Here is a 22,182-nt window from a genome sequence, read left to right on the forward strand (position 1 = left end):
AACAGCAATGAAGAAGCACTGAAAGTTTCTATCTCTGAAATTCCTGTCTAGTAACATTATTAGTTTAGGTACTTCTGAAGCTATAAGTTACAGGTTTGTTCTCACATCTACCACCACTGGGAGTACATGATATTCCTTCGAAATGTAGAAGCAACCTGCCTTCGGAATGTAGAAGCAACCTGAATTGAAGACAATAGGACCACCTTACCAAACTGTGGCCTTCAGCTAAACCACGTTGGGCTGGCGTCAACCTTGTCGTTGATGTCTCAGATGCAGAGAAGACATGAGACATAACCTCAACTGCATTGCATCCCCTCCCTACAGGCAGCAACAGCAGATAATCGACTAACACATGTGACATCTACAAAATCGTTTTTTCTTGATTAAACGACAGTGAGCAGACCAAACCGATTGTGTGGTTCTGCGATGAATATAACAGATGGACAATAGACAGTGCACCTGCCAGCCTCCGTGTGACGGCGGCAGACCGATCTGTTTCAAGAATCACGTTGGTAGAGCACCTCCGCTCCTGCATCAACAATCATGAGATTGGTTACAATCCAATACGGCCTGGTTTGGACATGAAATTGGCAGAGTTATTAGGTCAGGGAAGAAAGGGATTGGTGAGGGGCCGGATTGAATCATGTCCCTTTTGTAGATTAATTACAGTGTCAAGGAATTTCCAAATTTCATGAATCGGGAGGCTTACGAAGAGACGGGGATGCAAGGGAGGAAGAGGATCGGCGCGAGAAATTGCTCGAAGAGGGGGTGACCTCATGTTGGACTCGCGACGGCGTGCGCTCCAGTGGTCTAAGGAGGAGGCGGAGTCACAGCTAGGGCAGGCATCGGAAACGTACCTTGCCGATCTTGCCGCCGGCAGACCCTAACTTTGACCTCTTCCATAGCGACGGTGAAGATAGGCTAGAGACGCTGGCCTTCTTGCGCCCCTCCGCCTTGAGGAATCGTCGCTCCACAATCAGCCCCCACGCGCATCAGTTGCCGTGGGCCACATCTTGAGGAAGGAGAAACAATCGGTCGTGCACGTCAACGATGATCCAGAAGACACGGACACATCTAGACCTTTCGAAGGGTCCGGGTGGATTGCTGGATGTGGATTGGTGAAGATGAAGAGAACAAGAATGAGGATGGCCAAGATGGAGACGGAAGAGAGCCGGAGTTGTCTAGATATAACCAAAGCGGTGCAAAACGGGGGTAGACGACACTAATCCAGGATGATCGGTAACCCCATGTCAAGACTGCGTTGCAGTAGAATGAGGGACAACCGGTAACCGGAAGGCTCAGGATGAAAAAAAAAATCAAAGGAAAACTAATCTACCTGACCCGAGCGGTGAACTCTCACGAAAATGGACACGCGTTGCCCAATGGCTGAAGCGATGGAGAGAAAATTAGCTCATCTACAGTGTTCAAAACAATCTGGGTAACCAAAATTAATTAGCTTTTATATAGGGTATAATAGGTAAATCGTAGCCACGGGCCGCACATGGGGCCGGACTAGTCAATAAACATGCATGCACTGTTCGAGTCAAGAACAACCTAGGCCGGCGGCGTACGACGACGGCCGGCTGGTGGACGAGCGATTTGAGAATTGAGGGGGGAAGGATAAGGGGCGATGTGGACGTGGCCAGAGTACTTGAAACAACCCTGAAGCAGTAAAACCTTATTTTTACCACCCGACACGCACGACCGTCCTGGGTGCCACAGGCCCGTCTGACACAGCTTTTTCTGACTGTCCGGCCGGGGACCACACATTCTACGATCGTATTCTACCTGCGCGCTGAGTACAACAACTGTTTTTTCATGTGTTCCGTGCACGTCGCGATGAAGAGCCTCCGATCAGATATCCAAGCTCACATGCCTGGCGGTTCTATCTATTCACGGTCACTCGTCCTATTTCTTTTATATATTTTTGTGTTTACTCAGGCTGCTTTTCCGCACCCATGTAGCTAATTTAAAACAACATGTTATAAAATAAGCATAGTGCAACAAAGCTCAGATACCACAAACTAAGCAATAGTAGTCGATTTGTTTTCTAGTTTGCCACCAACTACAATTTCTACCACCATTATATCTTCTTCTAAAGGCCTAGACATTATCCGTTTTTCCGATATTAACATCTTCCTCTAAAGGCCTAGACATTATCCGTTTTTCCGATATTAACCCATTGTCTCTCTCTCTCTCTCTCTCTCTCTCTCTCTCTCTCTCTCTCTCACCTTGTTGTTGCTCTTCGTTTCCTTCCAAAATCTGGGCTACAACTACCACTACACCCATGTCAATCCTCCTCCCTAACTAGGAGTGTAGCTCGGTGTCCCGCATAGGCCTGCAAAAGTGATATGGCACCACAAATTAAACTAACCTAGTATAACTTAGTTAAAATGAACTTATAAACTCTCTAAGTTTGAATACGGAGCGTGCCGGATCGGCAGTGCTTCGCATCCCTACTCTAAGAGCATCTCCACTCGTGCCCCCGTCGAGGCCCCCGGCGAGCGTTTTTTCCATCCGGACGGCGTAATTCGGCCCAGTTGCGCCCCCGGTTCCTCGTTTTCGTCCGGATTTGGCCCTTCATCCATCCGGCGAGCCCACGCCATCCCCGGCCCCCGGGGGCGCTCGGGGACTCCGGACGAAACGAAAGCGCGCGAAACGTTCCCGCGCGTCCGGTGGCCCCAACTTGTCGGCGAGAGACACCGATCGTCGTCCTCATCGCATCGTCTTCCGCGCGCCGTAAAAGCCTGCCGCCGGTCAGCATTCGCCGGACGCGTAGCTTCCACGCGGCGAGTTAATGCCGTCGCCTCGGTTTCATGCGCGCCTACCGCTATTTATCGCCGAACTACCCCGGCTGCCCCGCATTCACCTCCTCACTCGTCTTCCCCCAAATCATCCCCGAACTCGAAGGAACCAGCAATGGCGAACGACGGTGCGGCCAACAACGGCTTCGGCCGCCGCTCTCTCCACCAATGGGAGGGGCGACTCCTGCACGCGGCGGGCTACCTGCGCGCCGCCGGACTTCCGCGCGCCGGGAGGCTGGAGGCTGAGCGCAGGCGGCATGCCGATCCCGCCGCCGCCAACGGGTGGCGGCGCACTCGAAACGGCGATCGAGGAGGTGCTCGCCACTCTCAGTGACGAGCAGCGCGCGGATCCGCGCTTCTTCCCCGACAACCACGAAGCGTGGATCGCGTTCTTCCGGCGAAGGTACGAACGCGAACTCGCCGCTACGACGGCCTCCTCCTCCTCCGGCAAGGAACAACGCCGCCGGCCGCCGCCGATGGTGGAGCGCGCCCAACCGCACCCTCGAGAATGTGCTCGCGCACATCGAGGACGGGAACTCCCCGTCCTCGGGGATGCCGCCGCCGGTGGCGGCTGCCGTGTCACGCCGGCACCGGTAGTTCCCGGATACCGAGGAGGATGGCGCCGTCCTCCTCGTCGTCGGGATCGAGATCGGCGTCTAGGTCCGGCGGGTCGATGCCGGCCACCGTCAAGAAGGAGTGGCCGTCTCCGGCCACCGTGAAGAAGGAGCCGGCGTCTCCACCGCCGACCAGAGGGCGCAGCAACGGCGCGCTCGTCATCCGCGACCAGCCCTCCTCGCCGCAACGCGGCGGAAGAGGAAGACGGCGAAGAATCGGGCCGCCGCGGCCGCCGCCAACCAGCTCGCCGAGGAGGAGGCGAGCGCGCGGAGGACGCCGCGGTGGCGGAGGGCGATCGCCAGGTCGGCCGAAGGACATCGGTGCCCGCCGACAACACCCTCCCCATTGACGCCGCGTCGGAGTGGTCCGGCGCGCGACCGGGAGCGCCGGGGAGGAGGAGCGGCGGCCGGCGGATGTTGGATCCGGCCGCCGCGCGACAACTCGCCGCCGCGCCGCCGCACCGTCGTCCTCGCGGAACGCCGCGCCCGGGGAGGTGATCAAGCTCGAGGAGAGCGAGCGACGACGACATCTCCGGCCGTCGCCTCCACGCGCCGGCGACGCCGGCTGAGGCACGAGCCGGCCGGGTACGAGGCGCCGCCGCCTCGGACGACGCCGGCTCCAGCGACGACGACGACGGCGGCGACTACACGACCTTCTACCGCCATTTCGGCATGTAGGAGGCCGCTTAGTTTTAGTATTAGTTTGCCAATCGCCGAATTCAAATATATGTACGAATTCGGCCTATTTATGTACGAACTCGCCTCTATATGTTAAATATCATTAAATTTCGCTTATGTTTGAACGAATTCGCCTATTTTGTCTGAATTCGTCGTATTGCGTTGCATCCATCCTGGGCTCGCGGCTGGGAAAATGGGCCTCCCCACGCCAAATCTTCCTCCAATCCGGACGAAAATTTCGCCGGATTTGGGCGTGGGGAGCCCAAACGAGTGGGGATGCTCTAACCCTCAGCCGCAGCGAACCTGTGTCAACTGTCATCCTAGTCATTACCTCCAGTGGCATAGTTCTGACCTGTCCATGCTCTGCCTCAATCTGTGCCTCTCTAAGCCAGAAAGGAGCGAGGTAAATGAGGAAACGGGATTTTTGGTGAGAGCAATACATATTGCAAAACGTTCACGTACATTCGGGGTGGCAGCGAGCCTCCTCTCCACCGGGGAGATTTATTTCTCATCTGCACCCCCATCGAGAAACTAAATTCATATGTTCTTCTCATAATTTTATGATCTTACTTTTTTACACACAAAAAAAGCAACTTTTGTAATAAATATGTGGTAAATTGACAATAAATTAATATCATATGTTAAATATAGGTACAACATATTACCGAAAAAATATACTAATTTATATGTAAATACAAGCATATAACGGGGTATAGCGCCAACAGGGATGGAGAGATATTTTTATCCCCATCCCCAATTTAGATAGAAATAGTGAGGGATTGAAATTCTCCATACCCGTCCCTTAGTAGATGAATTATCCACAGGTTTGCGGGGGAAAGGGCACATTGCCATCTCTACGTGTCATTCTTTGCAATTTTGATTCATGTGATGGGTTCGAGCTTTGACTTTCCGCCATTGGAGCTAATAATTACGAAATAGTCACTGTCAGAAAATCCAACCAATTTTAGAGAGCACAATAAACAAGGTGCAAAGAAGTCTAATGAGAAATCGGATGGGAATTTTCCCCACCACAATTTCGTGGGAGAATCTGTGTGGGCTCTCTTTGGCGATCAAACGGATAATGCCAAACGTGAAAACAGTAGGTCTAATGAGAAGTGCTTTTAAGTTGATGATCTTAACCATTCATTTGTTTATTATCCAGTGATAATATTGTGCAGTTGCATATTTTCGAAATTGCCTGTAATTTCAGATTTAGAAATTAACTGGAGCCGAACGATTGAACATTTCAATATCTAAAGGTGCACACTATTTTTTGTGCAACTCTAAGTTTAACAACCTAGTAAGATAGTGTTTCTTTTGTTCAATTTAGAAGAAAAAAATGCAACAACTGCGTACTGATAGAAGTACGCACCATACAAAGACCGTTCAAGCCACACATGGTCCGGCCGATCGCGCGCTTCTATAAATGGCGCCAAGTCGGCCGTAGGCATCAGTCACACATACTCACTCCCTCACTCACTCACTAATCTGCTCGCACGGTCGAACTGTCCTACAATACAGGGCAGAGAAAGCTGGCCAAGGGTTGTCGTCGATGGACACGGAGGCCAGCGCCGGTGGCGCCGTAGCTGCAGCACCACAGAGCAAGGCGTGGGAGTGGGAGGGGCGGGTGGTGTCGGCGGTGCCGGCGGCGACGGCGGAGGAGGCGTGGGCGCTCCTGTCGGACTTCCTGGCGTTCCACCGGTGGCACCCGCGCGTGCCGATATGCCGACTGGCGGCGGGCGCCGCGGCGCCGGCTGCAGGGTGCGTGCGCTACTGCGAGGGCACCCCGCCCGGCGACGGGACGCCGGCCGACTGGGCGCACGAGACGCTCCTCGAGCACGACCAGGCGCGCCGCTTCTTCCGCTACGAGATGAACGACAACAACATGGGCTTCGGCGCCTTCTTCGCCGCCTTCCGCGTCGTCGCCGCCGCGGCGCCGGCCGCCGGGTGCGAGCTGCGGTGGGAGTTCCAGTGTGAGCCTGTGCGCGGCACGCCCAAGGAGGCGCTGGTGGCGCGCCTTCAGGCCGGGCTGGACGGCATGGCGGCGCGTGTGCGCGAGCACGTCCTGTCCGCGCGCGCCGCCGCCGCCGCAGGCCCCAGCGTGGCGGCCGGGTTGGAGGCCGCCGATGAGCTCAGGCTGGACAACTCTATCGCCGTCTGAGCTTTGTGAACGCTTTGGACGTACTCACGTCACTAGTACACGTGCACCACAGTACCAGTGTACGGTGTACCACGTACTGACGTACGTATGATGTATGTTCCGGCTGTGATCGTCTTGTTTCTTGACTTTCTTCTAGCGGCACTACGTTATCCGACTTGCCATCATCATGTATGTATGTACGTACCTACCGTTTACTAATACGGAAGGACTCCTGTACTGTACGTGCCCAGTATAAACGTACCGATCCCGTAATGTATGGAAGTCATCAAATGTCCAATTTTTTTTACCAAGTGCATGTGCACTGCATATCTGTCATGAAAAAGTTTAGATGGGTAATCTTTGCCCCTTACCTGTTCTTATATACTACCTCTATCCATAAATAGATATTTTACACTATGCTTTGGACAAATCTAAGACATCTCTAGTTATGCACCCAGGGCGTACAAAGAGTCACCTCATTTAAAATTTTCATCTCACCCATTTAAAATGGAAAATGAACGATGTGGGTTTGAAATCTTTGTAGAATTACAATCCATAAGTTATGCCCTAATAGTGTTTTTAGCATTTTGTCTTTGAATTCCCTATCTAGATTGAATGGATTTAAAATAATTATTAATTTCACAAATAAAATTTGCATCCAAAATTTCTAAAATAATATTTTGATTATAAGAAATATACTTATATTTTTTATAGTATACCCAAAGCAATAATCTAAGTTTGGACCTCACCGATCAATGTCGAGAATGAGGGATGTGCGTTCCAATTTTTTGTAGAATTGTAATCTCATTTATGCTCCAAAATATTTATCATGTTTAAATCTCTTGAGTTCATGTAAATTTTATGCAATCAAATGCATAATAAGTTCACCTTTTCTCTTCACAAAATCACAAATCCCTAGAATAACATTCTATAGTAGGTTACATATTAAAATTTTATACCCAAGGTAACATTCTATATTTACAACAAAAAATTAAAATTTTGTGGTTAATGTGGATCTTTAAAATTGAGACCCAAAGATGCAAAATTCATATATGTGTACGTCCTCGAAACATATTGCATGACATTCTACCCTAGCGTAGGCTTTTGTTAAATTAATAGCTGCATATAATTCTATATGGTATTGTGCTCAATAAAGTTTAAGTTCAAAACCCTGCCAACTTAGTATTGACTAAAACAACTACGCATACATATATCAAAATTCAATACACATAAACAACTTATCCCACATGTTGCAATCATGGTCACATGTAGGGAAAGCTTGGTGAAGCCGTGAAGGAGGCAATGCATGATGTGGGATGTCACGAGAGGCGACATGCGACTGTAGTGGTGCATAAATCAATCAATGATGCACCTATATCTTTTTCCCTTGTAGTGGCGACATGAATTGTATATATATCTTTTTCCCTTGTAGTTGTTACCTTGAGTTATTTGGTTGAATTAGCTATTTTCTTCTGAGGGGGTTGTAGGTAAATCGGCTAGGTACTCCTGGTACTCCGAATTTTGAAATCACACTGGAATTTATGGACATTATAAAAAAATTGTGAAATCAGCACGACATCTATCAATCTTGCCACAAAATCCGAATCCAGTTTCAAAGCATGGGGGCGCTACGCGCTGCACCAACAGTTTGCGTGAAGGTTGGTCTTTTACTAGTGGTATATAGTGGATTAGAAATTTTCTAATTAGATCCACATACCACAAGTATTACAGATTTTTTTCTTCATAATTTTCAAGAACTTGTACATGTCTCCAAATCACACGGTTGTACGGCCGGGAGTAGTCCAAGCGTTGAAAACTGTGGCATATATAGATGTTGAACTTAATTTAGTTGTAAGGACCTGCCGTGGCTGATATCCTTTTCAGTAATCGCTGATGGTTAAAACAGATAATTTGTCAAAGAAAACTTGTGGCTGCTGAGCATTCAGCACGAAAGGAGCAACACAGCACGTCGCACCAAAAGATGCGATAAGATGAACAAACTCTGATGGATGCATGGAATATACTAGCCTGGTATTCATGACTTGACTTGTATGCAGTACTGGTCACGTTACAGACACATGTAAATGGAGGCACCACATTTGATATGGCCTACGTGCATGTCCATGTCTGCAGAGCTCCAATTACTTTGGTGCACATGCACGGTTCCGGGTGCAGGCCGCGCCACGAGCAACGGATGAGTTGTGTCAAAAGAACAAGAGCAGCTTAACTGTACGACACGACGGGGATGAGATAAGCGGGGGCATCGATCTGACTTGCCAGCTATCTTCTGCCCGTGGAGGCCAATCAGCGGCGGATCCAGAAAAAGTTGAGGTGCAACCGATTCCTTCCAGGTTGCCTCAAAGATTTTGGCCTATACCGAGATAGTTGTCACCTACCTCTCCAAAACTCCCAATGCTGACAGAGCTGATCGGAGAATGGGTTGGGGAGCTGTTCTGATAGATCATCTCTCTGTCAACGAGGGTTTAGGAGTTTTTCCGGCCCTGGCTGCTCGACGTGCTCTGATGGTGGCAAGGGATCACAATGTTTAGAAGGTTGCCCTGGTTTTAGATTGTTTGTCTCTTATCCAGCGCATCTCGTTCCAGGTTTGAGACCGCTAGGCGCTGGGTGTTATGATAGATGATATCAAAACTCTAGCAACGGTCTTTGAGTCTTGTTCTTTCAGCTTTTCTAGACGAAAAACGAATGTGGTCACCCATAAATTGGCTCCCTGCTCTGAGCCTCTAGTTTGTAATATTTCGGTTGGTGTTATCCCGGAGCTTAGCTGGGAGGAACTCTCTAATGATCATATCTAATGATCATATTTGATCAATAAAGTACCACATTCTCTAAAAAAAGAACAAATATACAACTAAACCAAATTGCAGCTAGAGGAATTTTTACAGGACCCGATGGATAGAATAGTAGGATTTTTACGTGATGGATAGAATAGTAGGATTTTTATTTTTCAGCATGGGGTCACATTTCAAGCTCAGCATCACAAAACGCTCTGGCAAACCTCCGTTTTTCTCAGTTTAGCTTCGGCATGGATTCAGTGCGAAACCGATGTAGCGGTACATTTATTAATGCTTCCAGTCTTGCTCGGTTGTTCTCAGTCTTGCTCGTCTGATGCAACCCAGCTCAGGAATGCTAGAACTGCAACGAGGCATCAAAAGAGAGCACAAGCACGCGTTCCAGACAACGATACTATTCAATCGCCAGTTTCTAATCCCACACATACTGGAATATACATTAATAATCAGGATGCGTTAGCATAATTGCTTTTACGGTGTATAAATGTAACCAGGCTGCACTACTGAGTGCCTTAGTTTGAGCAGCTGAGCAACTGCTCGGGCATGGCAGTAATACATATACATATGGTATGCAGTAAGGAGAGGTCAGTTATCTTTCAGTGGCACATAAATATTCAAATGACAGCCAATTATTGGAGTGAGTCTTCAACATGCTCTACAATTGTATTGCCACACAATGTTGCTTTCAGGTCTATGATATGAAACTGGTGGTCGAAAAGAAAAAGGCATCCAAACTGGCGATCAGCTTGCTTCACTTGCAGTCTTGCAGATGAAAAATGAACACAGTTCATGGGCAACAACCACATTGTCTCACCACAAACAAAACGCGAGACCTGCACAGTTCTTACATCTACGTACAATGACCATGAAACAATTTCATGAAGCATTCATTTAAACAGTTTGCAGGTGAGGTGAAATGAAGATGCAATTCCAGACAAAGCAACACAAAGGCATGTTAGCACACAAAGGACCTTACCGTCAACGTATCAACCAATGTTACAAGGAGATCATTGCTGGGCCGGAAAAAATATAACTGCTTGCAAGGAAACAAATATAACTACTGGAGTAGACTCTTGCTTAGTGCTAGGCTTAATCTCCATGTCGAAGCAGATGCAACTGATTCATGGAGAGAGAAATAGAATCTGATGCAAGTAGTGTTCCGAGCAGTAAATCAGGTAAAACGTCTTATATTAGTAAACAGAGGAAGTAGTAAATATAGAGAAGACTCCTAGAGGACTAGATAAAAACAAAACAAAGTCAATTCACCAGTTCAAGAAAACAGAGACATGGAACAGATGTTGGCACATTTTTTACAAACAGAATAAAAATGACAAAATAGTCTTCGCAAATTCAAACTATGTGAGATGACACGAACTCTCAAATGAAGCGGGTTCACTTTGACCCATAAATCTTTTTCCTGGAAAGATATACAACTACTACGAGTAAGATGTATTTCTAATAACATAAAATGAACACATCATTAATGTTAGAAAGTAAGGCTATTAGTTTGCACTCTTTTGACCAGGAGGAAACTTAAACAGCTGATAAGCAACAAAAGTAGCATTTTGGCACCTTCTCAGAGTGAACTAATTTACAATCACGGATGAACTTTCTTAGCAAAGTAACAATTCAACACAGAAAGAGTGTGCTCAATTATCATTTTTAAGAACTGAAACATACAGTGAGTTTGTCAATCAATCTACTAAGGTTCTGTAAGCAGACTTTCTGAATTTTGGGACATAATTCTTACCATGGAAACTAGATAATTCTTATCTAGTTGGACCTTTTCAATCTACATTTATTTGCATACTATCTAGCGAGGATGAGATTAAGTAGATAGGCTTGTTCAAAAAAAAAAGTAGATAGGGAGTGAGAAGAATATATAAGTAAGCACAAGCTAACATCGTTCCCAGTTGAGGAAGCTAATATTTCAAAAAAAAAAAATTGAGGAAGCTGCAGAAGTGCATCCATAGTGCAAAGTCTGTTGACAACAAGTTCTAGCAAAAACAAAAAGAAACCTCAAAAACTGTTGAGCAACAAGTTGATAACAAAGCAACAAATGTTTGATGTGGCGCACACACGCATAAATAAAAAGGAGGATGTCTCAAACCTGTACTGGAGACAAAAGGCTACAGGTGAAACTCTACAAGTAATTTATGAAGTGGATGAGCGTGAAAGGTGCAAAAATTTCTGAATTTTTCAGTTCTGTGAGGAAGGGGGAGGTAGATGATGATGGTATCTGTGAGAGTAGTTAGGACAGAGGAGAAAACCAAAGAGGATGGCATCAGCAAGATCTATTGTGACAAATACAAGTTTCGAACAAGGATTATCATCGGGATCACCAATTCTATCAGCTCATAATGGGTTGTCAAAAATCACATCCCCTCTCCCAAGCACATAACCTAGCACAAAGCTGCAGTCTGAGAAGGCAATGCAAGAAGCACCAAAAACACAACTCCTGGAGAGGCAAGCATATATTCCAATTAAAAAATCAATTATAACATCACATTTCAATAATAAGTTGACTATGATGCAACCATTTAACCAGATGCAGCTTGCAAGTCAACAAAGAAGAAAATCCGACTCTTTTCATCGTGAGCTACAAGAAAGGATAGAAAATGGGAACACCGTAAAATATTGACTTTTATGAAGACAACTAGAAAAAAAAAAGTAAAGTCCATTCTTGTTCAAGGAATATGGACGTGAGGCATATATATTGATAACAATTAAGTACTACGAAAATCACTAGATCATTAAAATAAAGCCAAGTCAATTCTTCAGCCCAATAATAATATAGACATGTGGCAGATTAGCAGGCAAATATTTCAAAAGCAAGGCAAAATGGCTTGTTGGCTTCAGCATAGATTTCACGCAACCATATAACATTCAGGGATTCTGATCATCCCATGACAAGCATAGGTTTCATGCAGCCACATAATATTCAGAGCCCCTAACTTTATATACATGAACACAAAAAGATGAAGACGGTAGGTTCAAAATTCATCCAATTTATATATTGCATCCCAAAAGGATACCAGCTAGGCCGTTATATATTCTGTGCTATTTATTTATCTTAAAGGAAAAAAAACTGATTTGCTAGTGGCTGTTGCATGCACTTGTTCAGGAAAACTGGCGATCGACGTGCTTCACTTGCAGATGAAAATGAACACAGCTCATGGGCGACAACCACATTTCGAAGCAAATATAACTACTGGACTAGACTCTTGCTTAGTGCTGAGCTTTTGCAATGAAACAAATATAACTTCTTGCAAATCAACAAAGAAAAAAAATCACTCTTTTCACTGCCAGCTATAACAAAGGGTACAAAAAAAATATTGACTATTAAGAAGACAACTAGAACAAATAGTAAAGTTCATTCGTGTTCAAGGAATTGGGACTTGGGGCATACAATGGATAAAAATTGAGTACTAAGAAAACCACTACATAAATAAACTAAAGCCAAGTTGATTTCTCGGCCCAATACAATAAAGACATGACACTGATTAGTAGGCAAATGGTTCAAAACCAAGGCAAAATGACTAATTGGTTTTAGCATCAACAGAAACACCAGTAGCTTCAGCCCATGTCACAAGCATAGATTTCAAGCAGCTACATCATATTCTTCACTTCAAGAAATAGAAGGCCACTAGATAATCTCTCAGATAAAAGATGACCAAAATGAAACGGCAAAGTCAATTCTTCACTTCAAGAAACAGAGACAAAATGCAGGTACATTGCTATCTGGTAAGTAGATAGAAGACTCCAAGAGGCCTATTTTTTTTAAAAAAAATAGTTGATCCCCCAGTTCAGGAAAGCAAAGACATGGGACAGACAGATGTTAGCACATATTCAAACAGACTAAACTGATTAGGCAATTTTGGCATCGATACACACAATTGTCCCTTCATTCTGAAAGAGAATTGACTCAAGCATAGATTTCAGTAACAACGCAAAATGAACACAGTCTCACTGTTGAAAAGTTCAGACTACCAAGTCTACAGTCTTTTCACCTAACGGAAATATAAAAGGCTCACAGGTGATCAACAAAAATATCATCTAGCACCAGCAAACTAATTTACAGCCACGGATGGACTTCATTCGCAAAAAAAAGTTTTCTCATTATTTTTTTAGCAACTGCCAACTGAAACATATGCTGAACTAAACAGTCTCTTTTGCCAGCGGCGTAAATACTCAGGTTTGGAAATCAAAGAACTGGAGGAAGGACATAATTCTTACCATGGAGCCTATAATCCAGATTGTTAGTTGGAGGCTTGGAGCTTCTCAACTTACATTCAACGTGTACTGGAGGCAATGGGCTACAGCATGTGTTAAACCTGCACTGCAGGCAACAGGCTACAGGTGAAACTCCACTAACAAAGTTCAGACGGAGGAGGAAACCAAATAGGATGGCATCACCAAAACGATCTATTACAGCAAGCACCAAGTTTCTAAAAAAAATGTCTACCATCAGGATCACCAGTTTTACCAAGCACATGATGTGTTGTCAAAAATCACATCCACACTCTCCCAAGCACATAACCTAGTACAAACTACAAAGGTGCAGACTGCAGTCTGAAGAGGCAATGCAAGCAGTACCAAAAACACAACTCCTAGAGAAGTGAAGGCCCTGTTCAGGGTAAAAAGAGGAGCGCAAGAATTCAGGACAATTGTATCCCTGTTGAAAATCAATTATAAAATAATATTTCAGTAATCTCTCCTCTCCAGCCCCTCTGGCCTAGCCAGCAAGAGAACAAGAAGCTAAAGATGACGCAACCATTTAACAAGATGCAGCTTGCAAATCAACAAAGAATAAAATATGCCACTTTTCATCATCAGCTATAACAAATGTTAGAAAAAAGGAACACCATGAAATATTGATTATTAAGAAGACAGCTAGAAATAAATAGTCAGGTCCATTCTTGTTCAAGGAATTGGGACATGAGGCATAAGATGAATAACAATTGAGTACTAAGAAAACCACTAGATAATAGAGAAATGGCACTGATTATATTAGTAGGCACATGTTTCAAAATCAAGGCAAAATGACTAATTGGTTTTAGCATCAACAGAGACACCCATAACTTCAGCCCAAAAGGTAACGACACAGGCATAGATTTCATGCAACCACATAACATTCAGAGCTTCTGATCATACCGAGACAAGCATAGATTTCAAGCAACTACATCATATTCAGAGTTTCTGATCATAACTTAGAAGAAGCCAGCAGGTTCATAATTCATGCAACCAATATATATTGCAGCTCACCACTCACTGAACAGGTTGGATGAAAGGTGAAGCGTTGACAGCATAACCTTCTAGAGCTGGAAAGAAGGTATGTTGAACAAGACTCTGCTTGAGCTGACAACCAGACATAGAGAGCGATCGGCAACCCCGATAGAAACTGTTAACCATTCTGCCATTACTATCGACATGAAGCAGCCACCGAGGAAACTGGACCAGCAAGAGCACACCACCATCCACCAAAACAACATCCAGGTCCCATTGCCAATAGTCACCACAGTCTTCAAACTCCCTCCTGATTTTGGCAACTGGCAATTTGATTTGGTACTTCAAGTCCCAAACCTCGCTTTCGTAGTGCTGCAACACCCGTATATCAATAGCTTCAGTGGAACGGTTAAGTGTAAAGATGCCGAGTGTGCCATCCATGTCAAAGACATATGAGCTGCCGAGAATAGTTGGCTCACGCATCAGCCGGAACGACTCGGATATGGTGTCGAATACTATGAGTTTGCTTTCATACAGCGATGGGTTTGTTTCGGTCGGACAATACACTGGGTACCAATGCAGGCTATCACGTGCCGAGACAGGTACGCTGAAGTTCAGAGACGCCATCTCCGGCCACCCGATGTACCTGGGCAGGTGGCCGGAGCCCAACGAGAAGACGTAGCAGCCAGCTTGGTCTTCTTTCTGTACCAGAAGATCTGCTGTCTGGGACCTCCTCCGCTGCAGCAACAGACGGTGCTCGGCAGTAGGGCGGTGCAGGTACATCCCCATGACTTCGAAGTCGCAGTGTAGGCCGAGGAGAGCATGCTCACGCGTGGCTGGGTTGCAGATGGAGAGGCAGGAGCCGGCAGAGCCAAGCGTGGACAGCTTGGAGAGGACGAGCAGGCCGTCGCAGGCGGCCACCGGTCGGAAGGCGTCGTCGAGCCGGGCGACGGCGTGGAGCTTGTCGTCCTCGGTGGCGGCCCGGTGGTCGAAGGCGAGGATGTTGTGGTAGTGGACGCCGAGGATCCACGCGTCGTCGCCGGAGAAGATGGGGAGGCTGGGCTGGCGGGCGTGGTGGGCCAGGAGGAAGTCGCGGGCGGAGGTGGCGGCGCGCCAGGCGCGGCGGACGGCGCGGCAGCGGAGGAGGTATTTGGGGGGCAGGCGGATGAGGATCTCCCAGAGGACGATCTCATCTGGGAGGCCGGGGAGGAGAGACTCCGCTTCTGCTGTTACCGCCTCCGCCATGGTCGCCGGCTAGCAGCTCTTCCTGGTTCTCGATCCGTCCCAGGAAGGAGACGAGCTGTGGAGTTGTTCTGGCGGCGGCGGCGGCGGCGGCCGGAGGGGAGTTTGGTTCGTTTGCTGCGCCGGAATGGAACGGAATGGTGGCTCTCAAATGGGTTGGGCTTGGCCCACGAGAAACCACACTTTTTTTTACATGCATAGGGGATCACTGATCAGTGTCATAACTTGAAATAATTTTGCTCAAAAAAACATAGCAAGTATGACATATTTCTCACCCACCAGTCTTCAGTTCATCTGGTGCCATCTTCAGATCTTTGTGCAGCTTGGTAATCTTATCCTAGAGCTTGAACTTTTGTTCCAGATGATCCAGAGTATCCTTAGTTCTACCATGTTTCTGTTCATCATGCATTCCTCATAGTCTTTCCAATGCTTTCTGCAAGCTTCTTGGCCATGCTTCATCTACCTATTTCACATAATCACAGCGAGGCCCTTCCTACAGAAATCAAGCCAAAAAAAATTAAATTGTGAGCTACTTGATATTATCTACTCCTACACAATTTAATTACTGCAAAAAAACACACACATCTATATCGCATCTCCAAGAAACCTACTTGCCAGTGCACCATCCCTCGAAAGCTACAAATCTCCTGCAATACTTAGAGCATCCCCACTCGTCTCCCCGACGAGGCCCCCGAGCGCGTTTTTTCCATCTGCACGGCGAAATTCGGTCCAGTCGCGCCCCCGGTTCCTCGTTTTCGTCCGGATTTGGGCCTTCATCCATCCGGCGAGCCCACGCCATCCCCGATCCCCCGAGGCGCGCTCGGGGACTCCGGACGAAGCGAAAGCGTGCGAAACGCCGAGAAATCTCTCCCGCGCTTTCGCCTCGGCTTCGCCGCATAGATGGACCCGGCCAGTCAGCGGCACACGCATCATCTTCCGCGCGTAGTAAAGGCTGACGCCGGTCAGCTCGCCGCGGACGCGTTGCATTCCACGCGGCATTAAATCGTCGGCTCCAGCCCCGCCTAAATACCCTGCTCGCAGCGACGCGTAGCACCACTCTCCCCCTCGACGAGATCCATGGCGTTCAACGAGGAAGACGGCGTGGCCAACAACGGCTTTCCCCGTCGGTCGCTCCACGCGTGGGAGGGGCACCTCCTCCACCAGGCGGGGTACCCCTGCCCGCCGGACACGAGGCCTCCCGGCGACGGGTGGCGGCTAATTGCGGGCGGCGTGCCAATCCCGCCGCCGTCCCAGGGACACGCCCTCGACGTCGCCATCGAGGAGGTCTGGCTGACCTTGCCGGACCAGGACCGCGCCCAGCCACAGTTCCACCCCGACAACTACACGGCGTGGAACTCCTTCTTCCTGCGGCGGTGGGAGCGGGAGCTCGCCTCCGCCTCCGCGCAACAACGCCGTTGGGCGCCGGCGTTGGTGGAGCGCGCCGGGTCGGTCGCTCGAGGCCGTCCTCGAACACATCGAGGGCGGTGTCGAGGGTACTCCTCGGCAATGCCCTTCGATTGGGGCTTAGGGTTGACGGAATCCTGCAAGCTGACACGAGACATCGGTTCACAGACAAGCGGGGAGAGCGATTTACCCAGGTTCGGGGCCCTCGATGAGGTAAAACACTTACGTCCTTCCTGTCTATTCTTGATTATGAAGATAATGGGTTACAATGGGGTGCCGAATAGTTCGGCTGAGATCTCGTCGAGAGGCTAAGCGTTGCGGTGACCTAGCTCTAGACTTTTTGATGGCTAAGGCTGCTAAGATTGATTGTGTCCCTCGGCAGCCCCTCTCCTGGCCTTTATATAGGAGGCCAGGTCTCAAGAGGTCTAACCGAGTACGACTAGGTTTACAGTAGTTTTGAATCTAATCTTTCCTTGTTCGGCTGCTTCCTTGTCTTGCCCGTCAAGGATTCTTCTGGTGCGCCGTCCAGGTGGCCCATCTCGCCTCCAAGTGTCTTCATGGGCCTTCAACTAGACAATATGGGATAGGGCAATGTCGGTTACCCGAAGGGTAATGCCCACATCAGTAGCCCCCGAGTGTCTAGCCGAACATTGTTCGGGTAGAGACTGAAGCATGTCTCCTTCTGATGTTCTTCTCCTTGATTGTTCTTGTTCATCTTGAATCAGCATCGTCTTTTTTGTCGGGTGCGCGTCAGCGCTCCCGATGGGAGTAGCCCCCGAGTCTAGGTATGGATGCTTGCAATCCGTGCATAGACTCAAGTTGTACCACTCAAACATTCTTCTCTGCCGAAGTTTTCTGCAGGTCTTCATAGGTCATCCGATATATTTTCTGCTTGCAAGGGATGATGAGTAACGTGCCCAACTTTTGTTGGTTAACTACCGATGGCAAAACAACGTTACCCTACACAGAATCAAGTCCCCGGGCATGATCCTGGAGTGCAAAAAAGTTCTGTCAGGTGCGCGTCCAGCGCTCCCGATGGGAGTAGCCCCCGAGCCTGGGCACAGGTGCTTGCAACTAGGCGCAGACTCGAGCTGAACAATCATTTTTTTTCTTCATCCCTTCCTTTTCTTTGAGTCCTCAATCTGTCGGGTGCGCGTCAGCGCTCCCGATGGGAGTAGCCCCCGAGTCTAAGTGCAGATGCTTCGCAATCTGTGCATAGACTCAAGTTCACCATCTGATATCTTTTTTATTCCTTCGAATGCTTCGAGCATTTTCTACGACGTCATTGATGACGTTTCACTGACATCTTGATTTTGACTAATAAGACGCGACCCGCTGGGCCCATCCTTTCCCTGTCTGGCACTATTTTCAAGCAATTTCCGCCTTTCTCGCACAGTTACCAAGGCGTCTCCTCGATTCCCGCAACCATCAATCGGAAAAAGGTCCATGATACATCCAATTTGCATCACTATTTTATATCATAATTTGTTGTTATTCATTGATACATTTCATATTTGGGGATAATACTTATGTTATTTCATCTATTTTGCATGATTCATGATTATTGGAGGATCGCGCACCGGAGTCGGGATTCTCGTTGGAAAAAGCGCCGTCAGAATGCAATATTTCGGAAGATCAACAGTTGACGGAAATTATATGAAAAATCCTATTTTTCCAGATGACGAAGGAAGCCAGAAGGGGGAGCCGATGGGACCCGAGGTGGGCCCACCTCATAGGCCGGCGAGGCCCAAGGCCTGGCCGCGCCGCCCTGTGAGGAGGGGGCCCACAGCCCCCTCTCGCCTCCTTTTCTTCGCGAACGTCTTCATCCCGAAAACCTAAGCTCCGGGGGATAGGTCACGAAGAGTCACGGCCCGCCTCGCGGGGCGGAGAACACCGGAGAGAAAAGAGCTCTCCGGTAGGGCTGAGATCCGCCGGGAAATTCCCTCCGGAGGGGGAAATCGACGCCATCGTCACCGTCATCGAGCTGGACATCATCTCCATCACCATCATCATCATCTCCATCATCATCACCGCCGTCTCCACCGCTGCACATCGTCACCGCTGTAACAATTTGGGTTTGATCTTGATTGTTTGATAGGGGAAACTCTCCCGGTGTTGATTTCTACTTGTTATTGATGCTATTGAGTGAAACCGTTGAACCAAGGTTTATGTTCAGATTGTTATTCATCATCAAATCACCTCGATCATGTTCCATATGATGTCTCGTGAGTAGTTCGTTTAGTTCTTGAGGACATGGGTGAAGTCTAAATGTTAGTAGTGAAGTATGGTTGAGTAATATTCAATGTTATGATATTTAAGTTGTGGTGTTATTCTTCTAGTGGTGTCGTGTGAACGTCGACTACACGACACTTCACCTTTATGGGCCTAGGGGAATGCATCTTGTACTCGTTTGCCAATTGCGGGGTTGCCGGAGTGACGAAACCTAAACCCCCGTTGGTATATCGATGCGGGAGGGATAGCGGGATCTCGAGTTTAAGGCTGTGGTTAGATTTATCTTAATTACTTTCTTGTAGTTGCGGATGCTTGCAAGGGGTATAATCACAAGTATGTATTAGTCCTAGGAAGGGCGGTACATTAGCATAGGTTCACCCACACAACACTTATCAAAACAATGAAGATTAATTAGCCGTATGTAGCGAAAGCACTAGACTAAAATCCCGTGTGTCCTCGAGAACGTTTGGTCATTATAAGTAAACAAACCGGCTTGTCCTTTGTGCTAAAAAGGATTGGGCCACTCGCTGCAATTGTTACTCTCGCACTTTACTTACTCGTACTTTATTCATCTGTTACATCAAAACCCCCTGAATACTTGTCTGTGAGCTTTTACAGTGAATCCTTCATCGAAACTGCTTGTCAACACCTTCTGCTCCTCGTTGGGATCGACATTCTTACTTATCGAAAATACTACGATACACCCCCTATACTTGTGGGTCATCAGTCCACTTGATGAACTGGCAGTAACGACACATGCCCACGCAGTTCTCCTTCTCTTAAGATCTCCAAAGGACGAAAAATCCCTAATCTTCTCCCACATCTGCCTTCGCATCCTCTTGCCTTTCTTCTTCTTCCTTCCGCAACTGCTGCGCCGCCACCACCGCTTTTCCAATCCTTCTCAGATCTAGCAATGGTGAAGAAGAAGAGCCTTACTGCCGCCGGAAGTTCCACGACTGGTGGCGCCGCCGCCAAATCTTCCTCTATTCTTCCAAAGAAGAGTTCTTTAGATGCTCCTCCTCCAGCTCCAGCGCCGCCAGCGCCGCCAGGCTCGATAGCCAAACCAGGGGATTGGCTAGCGTCGTCCATCACGAAATGTGATGAGAAGAGGGCCCGAAGCCTCGGATTAGTCTCCTCCGACGAGGGGAACATGATCCTTCCAGGTGCGATTTCTCGGCCCAATCCCCCTGCTGGTTTTACCGTGGTGTTCCTATCATTCTTGTATCGGGGTCTTTCGCTTCCTGCCCATGAATTCCTTCTTCGCCTCCTACGGACTTATGAAATCCAACTGTGACAACTCACTCCCAACTCGATCCTTCACGTTGTTGTGTTTATCACCCTCTGCGAGGCGTTTTTGGGCATTGAGCCTCATTTCGGGTTGTGGAAGAAGATCTTCTATGTTAAGAGGTACAGCAGTAGCAATGGATCCTTTGTCATTGGAGGCGTGGGGTTTGTGGCTCGCTCGGAGGTTAACTATTTCAGTTTCCCAATGAGAGAATCTGTGCAAGGATGGAGACTGAAATGGTTTTATGTCAAGGATTCCTTGACAACCGAGTCCCAAATTCCTTGCTTTGCCGATGTTCTTGAAGCCAAGCCGAAAGATTCTTGGAAGAACATTCTCTCTCCCGACGAAAGGGCAGCAGCCGACGAATTATTCGCCAAATTACTTCGGATCAAAGAGGCCGATGGTCAAACTATGATCGACACAGAGGTAGCAGCGGTGTTCTTGAAACATCGGGTCCAACCAGTCATGGCCATAGTTCGTCCGATGTGGTTGTATTCGGGTCCAAAGGATGATACCAGGATAAACATTGCTGAACTGTCGGAAAAGGAGCTGCTTGACGAAGTCCGTCGACTTACTCTCTTCAGTCAGGAAGACTCGATCCCATTGGTATCTTCTTATACTCCTCTTGATGCCGATCATCCACCATCAGAGGTAATCTCCCTTCTCATACTCTTATTACGTTGCTTCCACTTAGTCGACACAATTACCATTTGTTCTTATTTGCTCTTTTTCTTCGACAGATCGTCATAGTTTCCGGAAACTTGCACGATTCACCAAACGACACTTCTGAGGGAGGAGGCTCCTCAGTTCCTGTTGATTTTCATACTGCCGAACATATAGACCTAGAGGATGAGCACGATGACCCGATAGATTCTGAAGCTGCTCATGCCAATCCTCCTTCCTCAGCCGACGATGCTTGCGACACAGAGGGATCAGTGCGTGATGATGACGCTGATCGTGCTGCCTTTATTGATGCAGTTGTGGAGGAGGCCAGGGCTTCACCCGTGAAGAGATCGACCGGCGGCTTTGCCGATGAAGACGACCTCTTCGATATGTAAGTACCTTCTTCCCCGAAGCCATATTTTGTCCTTTTACTTCTCGCATTCCTTTCATCACCTTTTGTTGATCATTTCCTTTTGCAGTGACGAAGGTTTTGTTGAGCCTCCATCTAAGAAAGCCAAATCTGGAGCTGCTCCGTCGGACGTTGCTGCTTCCGAAGCTTCGGCTCCTAAGGCAGCTCCCGCAGCTCAGGTATCGACAGCTTCCTCCCTTTCTAAAGGGAAAGATGCTCCTTCAACTGCCGCCGCCAGGACCCCTCCTTCTGTAAGTCCCTTTCGATTACAACGTGAACTTTTCCGGTGTGTTCCTTGTTTAATGATTCTTCATCGAATATCCTTTTTCCTTTAGGACCTGCGAGGAGTTATCTCCTCTTTGGAGGCCTTCGCTTCCCAATTCACTTCTCTGGAGGCAGAGAAGGTTCGGCTGCAAAAGGAAGTTAAATCTTCCTCCTCGAAGTTGGACGGTGCAGTCAAGATAGCTGCCAAGGCCCGCCAAGAAGTCGACTCCCTGAAGGAGGAACTGGGCAAGCTAAGGGAGAAGCTGAGAGAAGAGGAGGCAACCAGGCTGGCATCCGAAGCTCGGGCGGCTGAAAAGGATGAACTCCTTCGTCAGTCTTCCTTGGCTTTACTTGGTAATCTCCTTTGTACACCTCTGTCGATTATTGCACTTGTGGATTCGGCCTTTTGTC

The 22,182-nt window shown here is 47.8% G+C and overlaps 1 protein-coding gene across 1 annotated transcript; it reads left to right on the forward strand.

Annotated features, from left to right (window-relative positions):
- The first annotated feature begins 5,648 nt into the window (after positions 1 to 5,648).
- Positions 5,649 to 6,374, forward strand: LOC124664923 (lachrymatory-factor synthase-like). The gene has a single exon (XM_047202337.1). The coding sequence runs from the start codon at positions 5,649 to 5,651 to the stop codon at positions 6,255 to 6,257; it is 609 nt and encodes a 202-aa protein (XP_047058293.1). The 3' UTR covers positions 6,258 to 6,374.
- The last annotated feature ends 15,808 nt before the right edge of the window (positions 6,375 to 22,182 follow it).

The sequence above is a fragment of the Lolium rigidum genome, chromosome 6 (assembly GCF_022539505.1).
Source record: "Lolium rigidum isolate FL_2022 chromosome 6, APGP_CSIRO_Lrig_0.1, whole genome shotgun sequence".
Taxonomy (NCBI): domain Eukaryota; kingdom Viridiplantae; phylum Streptophyta; class Magnoliopsida; order Poales; family Poaceae; genus Lolium; species Lolium rigidum.